Below are 13869 nucleotides of genomic sequence, written 5' to 3' on the forward strand. Positions count from 1 at the left end.
ATGGAGTAGTAAGAAATAAATTTAATTTTTGAGGTGTTGGGGGTGGGGGTGATAAAATATAAATTTAAAAAGTTGTTTTTGTGGGGCGGGGTGGGAGGGAGTGAGTAAAAGTTTTTACTTTTGAAGCTTTTAACATGTTCTCTATAATAATATGAATATCCATATTATTTATTGGATGACTCGTTTTTACCCATTTAAAATATGAATCGAGTTGAATATTTTACTCATTTTTATTTAACTCATTTCTGATCAATTCATATTAGACTCAACCCGCTCGTTTGCCACTCTTAGTCAAAACTAATATAAACGTGAGGAAAGAAAAACAGAAGCAGACATCAAAGAAAACAAAGTACTCCATATAGTAGAGTATAGTTTATAGTTGTCAATCTTAAGGATTCGCATATATTCCTTTAGAAAATGGAGAAACGGACGGGGATTCCCAAATTCCCTTGTTGACAACCATAACAAAGTGAAACACTCAAAAAAAGAAAAGAAAAGTGAAACACTTTCTCAAAAACAGTCACCAAATATTCAAATATATGGGATAAATTGCGATTTTGATCCTTGAGTTATTGCATTATTTTAGTTTTAATCCTTGTGTTATTTGACTACGTATATTATAACTTCAAATAAGGCAAAGAATAAAGTTTCTTACGATAAAGAGATTGAAGTGTAATAATTCAGCCAAGAGTGAAAAACAATAGCATTTTATGTTTTTTTGAAGTACATTTTTTAAACACAGATTCTGTTAAATATTTGACATCGGTCAACTTAAAGAACCAAAATCACACTTTCGATATATTGAAGATTTAATGTGCTCAATCAAATAATACAAGGGTTAATATCGGAATACGATAATAACAAGGATCAAAAATGCTAGCTTGAAATTTTTTTCTTTGTAATGACATGTTATAAAGTTTTCGTGTTGTTGATTCTTAGGTGTAGTGCTTCTTCCCCTATATATGTTGCTAAGGAGATGCAAATATATAGAAGAGAAATAGCTCTAATATATAGATGAAGAAATAAAATGCAAGAATATGTAGTGTGTAAAGAGACTACGTATTCATTAGTTCATGCTATAATGGATAAGATATATGTTTCTTTTATGGATGACTTGCTCTACATTTATATATATATATATATATATATATAAATGTAGAGCAAGTCATCCATAAAAGAAACATATATCTTATCCATTATAGCATGAACTAATGAATACGTAGTCTCTTTACACACTACATATTCTTGCATTTTATTTCTTCATCTATATATTAGAGCTATTTCTCTTCTATATATTTGCATCTCCTTAGCAACATATATAGGGGAAGAAGCACTACACCTAAGAATCAACAACACGAAAACTTTATAACATGTCATTACAAAGAAAAAAATTTCAAGCTTTTGTGAAGGCGCCTTCGGCGTCCATCACCAACTAACCAACGCAGAATTTTACGTCTCAATTCCAAACAAGTTGTTGTCAATTATTCGTGTTTTCATTTTATAACACATTCTCTTTGTTTTTTCTTGCACTTCAAAGTCAAGAACGAAAAAAAAAATTGTTACTATAGGTGAAGAAATATAATTTTAAATAAAATGGAAGATGTGTTTAGTACTCCAATTGGAAGCATGCATATGACTTATTAGTGTTGAGGAAGATGAAGAAGCTCTCAAGTGGTCTGCTCTAGAGAAATTACCTACTTACGATCGTTTAAGAAAGACAATCCTTGAAACTTACGTGGAGAATGAGAATAATCAAGGGGATTACGACAAGGTGATCCACAGGGAAGTTGATGTTCAGAAGCTTGGTATGCATGAGAGACAACAATTTATTGATAAACATTTCAAGGTTGCTGAGGAAGACAATGAGAAATTCTTGAGAAAGTTCAGAAATCGAATCGATAGGTATACTATGTACTTATGTTCACTTTAGTAATTTCATTCTTTTGAGTCTGTGTACACCTACCCTCCGTAGACCCCACTTGTGGGAATATACTGGATATGTTGTTCTTGTAGTAGTAGTAGTATATGTTGGAATGTATGCGTCCACTTATGCAGATGGGACCAGGTCATCAACACAGTTACAGTGATAAACAATAAGGAACAAATGCTGAAAGTAAAGATTGACAATCAACTTTACGTGGAAACCTCCTTGCTCAAGGGAGTAAAAGCACGACCTGTTCTCAACAGGACTTTCAAACTGCTTCCACTAATCTTCTCCAAGCAAGAGTAAAAGCCAGTTTACAAAAGGAGATTAGCCTGCTAATCTCCACATTAAATAATAATTCTTATCACTTAGCTGAGCCAGAGCATATACAACACTGCCCACTATACTAATCCTAACCGATTAATATAGACTTTTTATAGTAAGAAACTAAGTTACCCTTAGCCTAGTTTTTACAATGATTCACACAAGTTTGAAACGTTTCTTTCACAAGTGAAATGAATCCTACAATATAAGAACTAACAAGCAAATAAAAATATAGCTAGTACAGAAAGCAATGGAAGCACTTCTATCAGGTCCCTTGCTGGTTTGAAACTTGAAAGTATCTTTCTTTGAATGAATAATGAATAATGTTGTTTGTTGTTTGATATATACCATGAAGAATTATTATCCAACGTAGAAACAACCTCGTCGCTTCTGATTGGTGAAGTACTCTGCAGCTTCACCAACTTTCTGATACGGATAGGCTTTACAGTTGTTCAACACTTTGACACTGGACGAGTATTCATACTCTGCAGATGACCAGGTCCCTGCACTTCTAAGGAGATCATCAAAACATCTAGGAACTTAAGCCCTTATCAATTTCCCCATTTTGGATGATGACAAACAACCTGCATTAACTCCTTTCGTGAGTGAACAAAACATTCATTCAATTCAATAACTGGTGTTCCCCCTTAATCAGTCAGTTCCCCCTTAATCCCTGAACGAATTGCAACAAAACTTCCCCCTTTTGACATCATTGAAAAGGTGAAGCAGTAAACATATGCAAGTTAAAAAGCGCGGAAAGCAAGAATTCAGGGCCACGGGCTACACAGAACATGCGTATGAAAGAAAAAAGAGAATATTAAGCCACACATAAGCAGGGAAACACCCGAATTAGCATTATATCACAAATATTGACCACTGTAATCAGTCAAAACAACATAAGGCCACAAGAGTTTAGGAGCACAAGGTGGAGAAAACAAGAGACAACTAGAGAGACGAGACATATTTAGGACGGAGGAGGGGAGGGATTAAAAGTACGCATCAACATCATTAGGTGCTCATTTGCACCCTCATGGGCCTGTATCAGTTGCTTGTTTAGGGATTTAATTTCCTTATTGAGAGAGGCATTTGTCTTCAGCACCATTGTGTTTTCATCCCTCAATTCTTTGAGCACCTACTCATGACCCTCACTGGTACCAGGTTCTCTGGAAACAACCTTCTGTAGTTCAGACTTGAGCCTAGTGATTTCAACCTCCTTATTGCTCAAAATCTTGGTGAGATCAGTCACCTCTCTCTTAAGAGTAGCCTGCTGCTCCAGAACATCCGCCACCTGAGATCTTTCTCTAGCCTGTCCCTCAATGCACTCACATTCTAGTAGAGTAGACACAGTGAACATCTGCTTGGTGGTACCAGGTACCCCTTTTCCTAATGGAACCTCAAAATGATTAAAAATAAGGTTTAACAGATACCCATAAGGAATGCCGTGCTTGGCATTCTTCCATGTCCTAATCATGTGCATATGTTCCAGCATAATTGCAGGAAGGTTGATCTCTTCAAGCTCATCAATCTTTTCCATGAGGAAGAGATCGGCAGCGGATGCCATTGTTCTCTTCTCAGTCCCGGGTACCATTACTTTGTTAATGAACTCGAACATCAACTGATACTCCCCTTTGAGAAACTTCTTGGGGTGCCCTGCAAGCTTGACATCTCCTTGTTTGGTAGCAAGTTTCGAGAAATCACCAGTTGGTTTACAACCCTCAATAGTTTGAATTCCTATCACAAGCACTCTTAGAATGATTCCCAGATTTTCTCCATCAAGACAAATCTCCACATTCTGGACAATAGTTTTGATTCCACCACCGTCCAGTAATTCCATTTTGTAGAAGAATTCACGCACTTCAGGTTCGTGCAAGTATGGAACTGGTGTTTTAAAAAGATGATTCCAGCCTTGAATGGTGACAGCGTCAACCAGATTGGCCATACCAAATTTTGTTAGAATGTCGCGGTCAAAGACTCTTTTGTTCAAGACTCTTTGTTGCTTCATTTTCTCAACCCGCTCCTCTCTAGTCAATTCCCTTTCTTCGATTTGATTTTTAACCCTGGACTAGGTCCTTTTACGGGTTGTTCTTCTAACTGCTTTCCCTTTTTTCTCTTTTAGCAAGAGATTTCAGTTGTTTAACCTTCACCCTCTTTGCAGGAGATTTCTTTCCCCCTCTTTGATTTCCCTTTGATTTAACCTTTTCTTCCTCAGCTTCTGATATACCATGGGTTTACGGTATTTTTAATACATTACACTTAAGAGTTGTGTATGTCTAGGGCCTTTTCGTATTAGTTTTTATGTGTTTTTATTGTGTTTTTTCAGGAAATATGTTTGGACGTAGAAATAAAGAGACAACTGAAAGATGTGCAGAAAAGGGCATTTACGGAGGTGATCTATGGACCGTAGGTCCATTGACGCTCCGTAGATGGTGATCGTAGATCAGCAGGCAAGGCATGAAAGGGAAATCAGGGAAATCAGATCAAGTGTGGAACCACGGTGGCCATTGACGGTCCGTAGATTGATCTACGGACCGCACTGCTGATCCGTAGAATGATATTTCGAGGGTTCCAGTACCTGATTTTTGAAGATTCTAAGTGTGGAGATACAGAGAGGGATCGATGGACCGTAGATCGATCTACGGTACGTATTGGTGGTCCATCGTTTGCTTCAAAGAAGTTGAGTTTTGGAAGCTGAAAATATTGCCTAAGTCCTGGGTGACGGAAGGGACTCACGGACCGTAGATCTATTGACGGACCGTGAGTCAGTCTCGTGGAATGAAGACGCGTACCCGAACATAATTTCCTTATTTCGTTTCCTTTTTAGTTAGGACTTATTTTTCTATAGGGCATGAAAACCTCGTTTTTGGGGGTTAGACTTTATTACTTTAGTTCTACTTTGTGACTTTGGATTTTATTTTTGCAAACCTAGCAATTCTTGATTTCCTTAGTTGGTTTTGAAGGTTTTGGTTTTGAAATTCAAGTTGAAATTCCGGGTTTGTTATTCTCAATTAAGTAAGTTCATAATTCTTTCGTCTAAAAACAATGAATTGTGTTCATATGATTATGGGTAACTAAACTCCACAACTAGGGTTGTGGGAATGATGAGCGATTAACAAAGTATGAATAGTTAAATAAGCAATTCTTGAATAGTATTTTGCATGCATTGATAATTCTTTCGTTTAAACACTACAAAAAAACGCTTGAATAGCGGGAGTTTAAAAACTGAGGTCAGTTCCAACCCCCACAAATTATATTAAATAATAGGGGTTTTCTAAACTGACGTAAATATAAATATTTAGCAGGGATTCAAAACCTTCACAGATCCCCCAAAAAAAATATCGCGTAGTAGCATTCCCGTTTTTCTTTTGGTTTCCCTCAATTTTTCTAGTAAATATTTTTCACATCTCAAAAACCTATCTCACTTTGCAGTTCACAAGTTTTGACGCTTTACTATTTTTTTATTATTTCTCCTTTGCAGTTCACAATCAAAGAGTTCTTGTTTGCAGCTTCTCCACACAATCTGGTACACAACTTTATGTTTATCTTTCAAGAAAATAATTGCTATTTTTTGAGTTTGATCGAATTTTGATATGAGAATCTCTAATTTTTATATGGGTATCTCAAATTTTGATATGGGTATCTCAAATTTTTGTATGGGTATCTCGAATTTTCATATGGGTATCTCAAATTTTTGTATGGGTATCTCAAATTTTGGTATTGGTATCTCGAATTTTGATAGATTTATATTTAGTGCTCACTTGAATTTGGAGTTTTCGTAGATGGGTTTAAAATATGTGAAGGAGACAATATGTGAAGGAGAAGGTTTCTCATTTTTGGAAGATGTTTGTTCCCTTATTTTCACAAATGGGTTTCCCATCTATAGATTAGATTTTCATTCTTATTTTTTCTTGTGATTTTGTAGTACATTAATCTATTGATTGTTTTAGAACTTAAGACCATTGTTTTGACTTATATTGACTTGGATTTTTTATGAGTTGTAACTTTTACCTTATCTCCTTATGCTTTGATTATGGCTGATTGAAATTATGTAAGTTTAGATAGTCAATCAATTGAGCTAATAAGATTTATCTAGATGAAAGTGATATGATCTATTGAAAATGAGTTTTCATTTTTTTGATGTACTTTGATGTACTTTGATGTATAGGATTGAAAATTTATCTCGGTTATTTTTTATGGTTTGATATTAGATGGAATGACAACATTGTAGAATTAAATGTTCATTATATATAGTCATTTTTGTGTTGGTTGTTTGTAGAGTATTATACCTAGAAGTACTTTTTGTTTCAAAATCTGTTTTGAAAGCTCTACCATATGATATGTTGATAGTTTATGGGAGGAACGTCTTAGTGTTGATTCTACTTTGAAGTTTGAACCAACTCGAGTGGTTGTTGTATGTGTTTGCTGTCAAAAAAAGGAATTATGATAAATTTTGTTGGTACATATTCACTGCACAATGAGATTTGGATGTGTTTTTGTTTCCAATTAGGTAGTTAAAGTTACGAGATTCATATTTATTGTATTGCATCTATTGCATAAGCTATAAGTTCCTCATTCAATTCTTTTGGTTATTTTAATGATTTGTTGAATGAAAGTTTTGTCGTATTACAAGTTTATTTTTAATATGATTTTATACATTTTTAGTACATTTATAAGACAATGTCTCATCATTAACAGGGAGGATTTGGCATCAAGTGTGAGTTTTGTTATGAATTCTTTGATTGTGTGTTCTCTGTTAATTAATTTTTATTCTCATCAAGTGATGCTAATGGACACTCATTTTCTTACTCATGAAATCTTATAGGTGATATTCTTGCACGTTAATCTATTTTTTTGAATGGATAAGTCTTGGATTGGAATGCCAAGAAACACATCGGAGTATTTGCTTGGTTTGGATCAATTTATAGATTTTGTATTTAACAATGGAGCTATAGGAGATAAAATCAAATGTCCATGTCCTAAATGTGGCTTTGGAAAGTGGCAAACTAGAAATATAGTGTTTGACCATTTGATCAACAAGCCGTTCCCAAAGAATTATGTCACTTGGGTTATGCATGGAGAAATGAATGTGTTTCCTAATTCGAGAAACATAGAGACCACTCAGGCTACACCACCCACTGAAAATCCAATAGAATTATTGGTTAATGAAGCATTCGGGGGCTTAAGGCATGAGGGTGTTGATGTAGGTCCATCACCGATAGTGGAAGAAGAAGAAACGTTACATGATACACCTGCTTTAAATAAGAAAAATTTATTTGAGTTGCTTAAAGATGGAAGTCAAGAATTGTATGAAGGCTCCAAGTACTCAAAGTTGGAATTTTTGTTAAAACTTTATCACATTAAGTGTTTGTCTGGATTAAGTGATAAGGAAATGACTATGATCCTAGATCTACCTAGGGATGCATTTAAATTTGCAAAGATCCTTGATTCTTTTTATGAGGCCAAGAAAACCATAAATAAGTTGAGTCTTGATTATATCAAAATAGATGGTTGTCCAAATGATTGCATGTTGTATTGGGAAGATGATGTTAACGCCGAGACATGTAAGTATTGTCACACTTCTAGATGGAAGCCAGAGAAGAAGAGCAATACAGATCATACACCGACCACAAGTAAGAAGAAAAAGAAGAAGCAAAAGAAGAAGCCTGTAAAAATTTTGCGATACTTTCCCTTAAAACCAAGATTGCAAAGATTGTTCATGTGTTCTAAAATGGTAGAGCATATGAGATGGCATGCAGAGGATGATAACAAAGATGGAACCCTACGACATCCTAGAGATGGTGAGGCGTGGAAGAAGTTTGATACAACTTTTCCTGAATTTTCTTGTGATCCTCAAAATGTCCGATTAGGCCTAGCTAGTGATGGTTTCAATCCTTTTGGGACAATGAGTACTAGTCATAGCATGTGGCTTGTTATTTTGGTTCCACACAACCTTCATCCATGGTTGTGTATGAAACAATCAAATTTCATCCTCTCAATGATTATTCCAGGTCCACGTGTACCAGGAAATAACATAGATGTATACCTCCAACCCCTTATTAAGGAGTTGAAAGAGTTGTGGAGTGATGGTGTTGACACTTTAGATTCATCAAAGAATGAAATGTTTAGAATGCGAGCGGCTCTTATGTGGACAGTTAGCGACTTTCCTGGACTTGATAGCTTATCTGGTTGGAAAACACATACTGGTCTTGCATGTCCCTCTTGTAATTTTGACGCAGAACCTTGTTGACTTCCTCATAGTAGAAAGTGGTGTTTTATTGGCCATCGTCGATTTTTATCTATAAATCACAAATTTAGAATGATGAGGCATCATTTTGATGGAACCGTGGAAGAGAGGACCCCTCCAAAGAAGTTGTCAGGATCAGATATTTTTCAACAAGTGAAAGATATCAATGTCACATTTGGAAGACTGGCAGAGTTGAATCGTAAAAGAAAACGAAACAAGCAAAGAAATAATGATGAAGGTGGAACTCAACAATGGAGAAAAAAAAGCATCTTCTTTGATCTTCCATATTGGGAGTCTAATTTGTTGCGCCACAATTTAGATGTTATGCATATTGAAAAGAATGTGTTTGACAACATCATATATACCTTGCTAAATGAATAAAACAAAAATCAAAGGATCATATTAAGGCTCGAAAAGATCTACAAGACATGGGTATATGGCGCAATCTATGGCCGGATTAGAATGGTAAATGTCGGCTTGGTGCATTTATAATTCCAAAGAAGAAGAAACTGGCCTTCCTCAAGACCTTAAAGAATATCTTAGTGCCAGATGGTTATGCAAGTAATATATCTCGTTGCATTGATTTGGATAAAAAAAGAATCTTTGGATTAAAGAGTCATGATTGTCATATCCTCATGCAACAATTGTTACCGATAGCAATTCGCAATGTTCTTCCAAATCAGGTTGTTGCAACTCTGGTAGAGTTTTCTTCCTTTTTTAGGCAACTTTGTATGAAGAGCTTAACCATCTCTGACCTAGAAAAGCTACAAAATCAAATTGTAGAAACCTTGAGTCATCTAGAGATATTGTTTTCCCCTTCATTTTTTACTGTAATGATTCATCTGACTGTCCATCTAGTTGATGAAGTAAAACAAGGTGGGCCTGTACATTATCGCTGGATGTATTTTGTTGAAAGGTAAAAAATTTCTTATTCAAAATTATTGAATTGAATCTGGAATAGAATTTAAATATGAATAAGTTTTCTAACACTTCATTATCTTGATCATAGATTGTTAGGTCATTTTAAGTCTCTCGTACAGAACAAATCTCAATCAGAAGGCTCGATAGCTGAGGGGCATAAGGTTGAAGAAGCTCTAACTCTTTACTCTCGTTATTTTGACGAAATTGAGTTGAATCGACCTAAACGTGTAAATGATGAACCAAATCATAATGAAGCTTCTGGAAAGTCATCTGTGTTTCCACAACAAGGTAAACCTGTTGGAGGCTCCACAACAGAACCATTGACTACTTTAGAGAAAACTCAAGTTCATCGATATGTGTTACTTAATTGCACAACAGTGAAGCCATTCATTAAGTATGAAATTTAAACTGATTTTGATTTTTAAGAAATGTGTAGAATAATCAGGTAAAAATTTAATATATATAACAATTTTGTAGTGAATTCAGACAGCACATCAACAGAAGTACAAGAGGTCGAAGAGTTTCAACAACAGAGGAAGAGAAGAGGGTTAGTAAAGAGTTTCCTAATTGGTTTCCTAAGCGAGTGAGTAAATAATTTTAGAATGTTTTTTTTGAACATACTTATTTGTCAATTTAGTATCTCTGACAGATATATTATGTTTGTTTAGATTATGAACCCAGATATTGCAGAAACTATCTCTGATGATATGAAGTTTTAGCACAAGGTCCTGCACAAGATGCAAGAAGATTTAGTGCTTATAACATTAATGGATTCAAATTTTGAACTTTATCTAGAGAACAAGGATAAAAAACTCAAAATAGTGGAGTTTTTCTCATCTCTAACACTTCTTGTATTGCGTCTAGTGTAGATAGGTGTGCAAGACAAGCGAACCTGCCATATTAAGGAAAGTTAGAAGATATTATCGAGCTTAATTATTATGGCAGGTTCAAAGTTATTCTTTTCAAGTGTCTATGGGCTGATACTACTCGAAATAGAGGGTATAAAACAGATGCTTGGAAGTTTAACTGTGTCAATTTTTCTAAATTGATTCACACTGGTGATCGTGAGGATCATGATCCATATATTAAAGCATCACAAGCAAATGTGGTCTACTATGTTGATGATGAGACTGATAAAGAATGGAGTGTCGCTGTACATCTAAAGCCAAGAGATTTGTTTGAAATGGGAGAGGTTGATAAAGAGGATCTGTACGAGAATAAGCCATACCAACAACAAGAATTTGGACAATTTTTTGATGATGACTACGAGAATATCCAAATTGCAATAGATGAGAATATGAATGAATGAAATAGCAAAGATTTGGACAATATTTTGCATTTTGAGTTGTTTTTTTTTAGAAGTTTTTAGTTGCTGGCTCTTCTCTTTTTAGTTTCTTGTATTTTGTGTTTGACGCTGCAATTTCTGCAATATTTTAGTAGCTGTTTTTTCTACTTTTAGCTGTTGTTGTTTTGTGTTTGAAACTGTAGTGTTTACAGTTTTTGGCTACTATTTTGTTGCTTTTAGGTGCTGAATTTTTGTGTTTTAAGTTGTTTCTACTGTGATTTATCTACTATTTTTTCAGTTATTAGTTGCTGATTTTGTGAGTTTTAAGTTGTTGTTTTTGTAGATTTTGGGTTGCTGTTTTTTTAGTTTCAGGTGCTTATTTTTTATGGTTAAGATGTAGTATTTTTCAATTTTTAGTTGCTGATTTTGTGAGTTTTAAGTTGTTGTTTTTGTAGATTTTGGGTTGCTGTTTTTTTAGTTTCAGGTGCTTATTTTTTATGGTTAAGATGTAGTATTTGCAAGTTATTAGTTGCTGATTTTGTGAGTTTTAAGTTGTTGTTTTTGTAGATTTTGGGTTGCTGTTTTTTTAGTTTCAGGTGCTTATTTTTTATGGTTAAGATGTAGTATTTGCAAGTTATTAGTTGCTGATTTTGTGAGTTTTAAGTTGTTGTTTTTGTAGATTTTGGGTTGCTGTTTTTTTAGTTTCAGGTGCTTATTTTTTATGGTTAAGATGTAGTATTTGCAAGTTATTAGTTGCTGATTTTGTGAGTTTTAAGCTACTGTTTCTGCAGATTTTTGGTTGCTGTTTTTTTAGTTTCATGTGCTTATTTTTTATGATTAAGATGTAGTATTTGCAGGTTATTAGTTGCTGTTTTTTGGCGTTTTAAGTTGCTGTTTCTGCAGATTTTTGTTGCTGTGTTTTTAGTTTCAGGTGCTTATTTTTTATGGTTAAGATGTAGTATTTGCAGGTTATTAATTGCTGTTTTTTTACGTTTTAAGCTGCTGTTTTGCAGTTTTTAGCTACTATTTTGTTGCTTTTAGGTGTTGAATTTTTGTATTTTAAGTTGTTTCTACTGTGATTTATCTAGTATTTTTTCAATTTTTAGTTGCTGATTTTGTGAGTTTTAAGCTACTGTTTCTGCAGATTTTTGGTTGCTGTTTTTTTAGTTTCAGGTGCTTATGATGAAGTATTTGTAGGTTATTAGTTGCTGTTTTTTTGGCATTTTAAGCTATTGTTTTTGCAATTTTTGGCTACTATTTTGTTGCTTTCAGGTGCTGAATTTTTGTGTTTTAAGTTGTTGTTTCTACTGTGTTTTATCTACTGTTTATTCAATTTTTAGTTGCTGATTTTGTGCGTTTTAAGTTGCTGTTTCTGCAGGTTGTTGTTTTTTTAGTTTCAGGTGCTTATTTTTTATGGTTAAGATGTAGTATTTGCAGGTTATCAGTTGTTGTTTTTGGCTGAATCTTTTTTAACTTCTTATGAATTAATTGATTCATGCTACAGGATTTGAAATATTGAATTGCCAGCATGCCAAAGTTCAAGTGTTTACAGAAAAAACAAAACTCAGATCAATTAGTATCTGATTCTCAAGGTGCGGAATCAACACATTCAATGCTCCAATCAACATCAGGTCTGCCACCACATCAGACCACATCATTTCTGGCTACAACACATTCAGTCCCACTATTTCAGCCAACATTGCCGGCGCCTCCAATATTTAGCATGCATCACAGTCATCTCAATCAGTTGACTCGGCATCACATTCAGCTTCAACAGAACAAGACTCATCACAACAAGTTCCAATAGTTCAAGCTCCATTCAAAAAGCGTATTGGGCGTGAATCACAGTCATATTGGACTATAGAAGCAATAGGTAAATAATTTTGAGTATCAGTGCATATTCGATAGCCATTATTTGTTTCTCTCATAGCTTCAACTTATCTTTGTTTTTATTACAGATTCAGAAAACAATGTCAAAAGGCTCAAAGTAAAAAAAATAGATGTGCTTAATTTATCAGGTGATGAACTTATTGTGGTTAATTTTGATTACCTGAATGAACCATTTGGAGAGGCTCGTACCCTTCTTTCAGGCTTTTGTGGAATTTTAGCATGTGATTGCTCTTTATTTCCAATCAACTTTGAGAAATGGTCAAGTGTGCCTATGTCATACTTAAATCGCGTCTTCGATCAAATTATAAAGGTATAAGCTTACCACTAGACTCTTACTCTATTTTACTCTTTGGTGAGAAAGATAATTAGTAATTTCAATATTATATTTACCAGCAATAGATAAGCTAACTAATATTTTTTTTCTTGAAGCTCAAGTTCTCCTTTAAGACAACAGAGTCAAATGTGCGGCAACATATTTATAAATCTATTGGAAAGAAGTGGACTGCAAATAAGAACAACTTGTGGAAGTTAGTCGAAGACCCACTTAAAAGTAAAGTTGAGATTATTGATAATGTGCCAGATGGAATGCCACGAGATCAATGGATTTCTTTTGTTGATTACCAATATAAAGTAGGGTGGGCATAAACACCGAAAAACCAAAAAACCGAATCGAACCGAATTATTTTAATAATTCGGTTTCGGTATTTCGGTTTTCGGTTCGGTATTCGGTATATGGTTTTGTATTTTTCGGTATGTAATTTTTGTGTAATTTAGTATTTCGGTTTACCAAAATATATTAAATGATAATATATAATAATATTATATTAATTATTAATATTAAAAAATAAATATTATAATTTAAAATTAAAAACAAAAGTTTGTCTTTTCAAACTTTTCAACTTTACAAACCCACTTCCCAAAAGGCAAAAATTACTGTTCCCACTTCCCACGTCTAGTAGTCTACAGACTATAGCAGCGTCGACCGTTCCGGCGACCAGCAGCACACAGCAGCCAGCAATCGACCAGCAGGCAGCCTGTAACGACTCGGAAAAATATGATAGGTTAAGCAAGAGCCTATGACTTTGTGTTGACTTTATAATGAGGTTCTATGAGGGGTTTATATGTAATTTCATTTTAATTGTGTAACTCCGACAATTTAAAATGAATAAGAAGAAGCTTGAAATTGGAAGTAGTCACTTTTGGAAAAATTCAGAATCTGGAAATTTGGTTAAGTGTGGGAAATCAGTGAGTTTTTGGCCAACTTTGAGCAGTCATAACTCCTAG

General features: G+C 34.4%; 1 protein-coding gene and 1 long non-coding RNA gene across 2 annotated transcripts in view; both read left to right on the forward strand.

The window, feature by feature from the left end:
• Nucleotides 1-13869, forward strand: part of LOC102603329 (ABC transporter G family member 35-like) — a 50703-nt gene that overhangs the window by 16246 nt on the left and 20588 nt on the right. The window contains 1 exon segment of the mRNA XM_015314425.1: nucleotides 1645-1902. Within this exon segment, the coding sequence (XP_015169911.1) occupies nucleotides 1645-1902 (258 nt within the window).
• LOC107063034 (uncharacterized) lies at nucleotides 12324-12683 on the forward strand. Its single transcript, XR_001475025.1, has 2 exons — nucleotides 12324-12568; nucleotides 12654-12683. It is a non-coding gene; the product is annotated as an uncharacterized lncRNA (long non-coding RNA).

This window comes from Solanum tuberosum, unplaced genomic scaffold (genome assembly GCF_000226075.1).
Source record: "Solanum tuberosum cultivar DM 1-3 516 R44 unplaced genomic scaffold, SolTub_3.0 scf00297, whole genome shotgun sequence".
Lineage (NCBI taxonomy): Eukaryota > Viridiplantae > Streptophyta > Magnoliopsida > Solanales > Solanaceae > Solanum > Solanum tuberosum.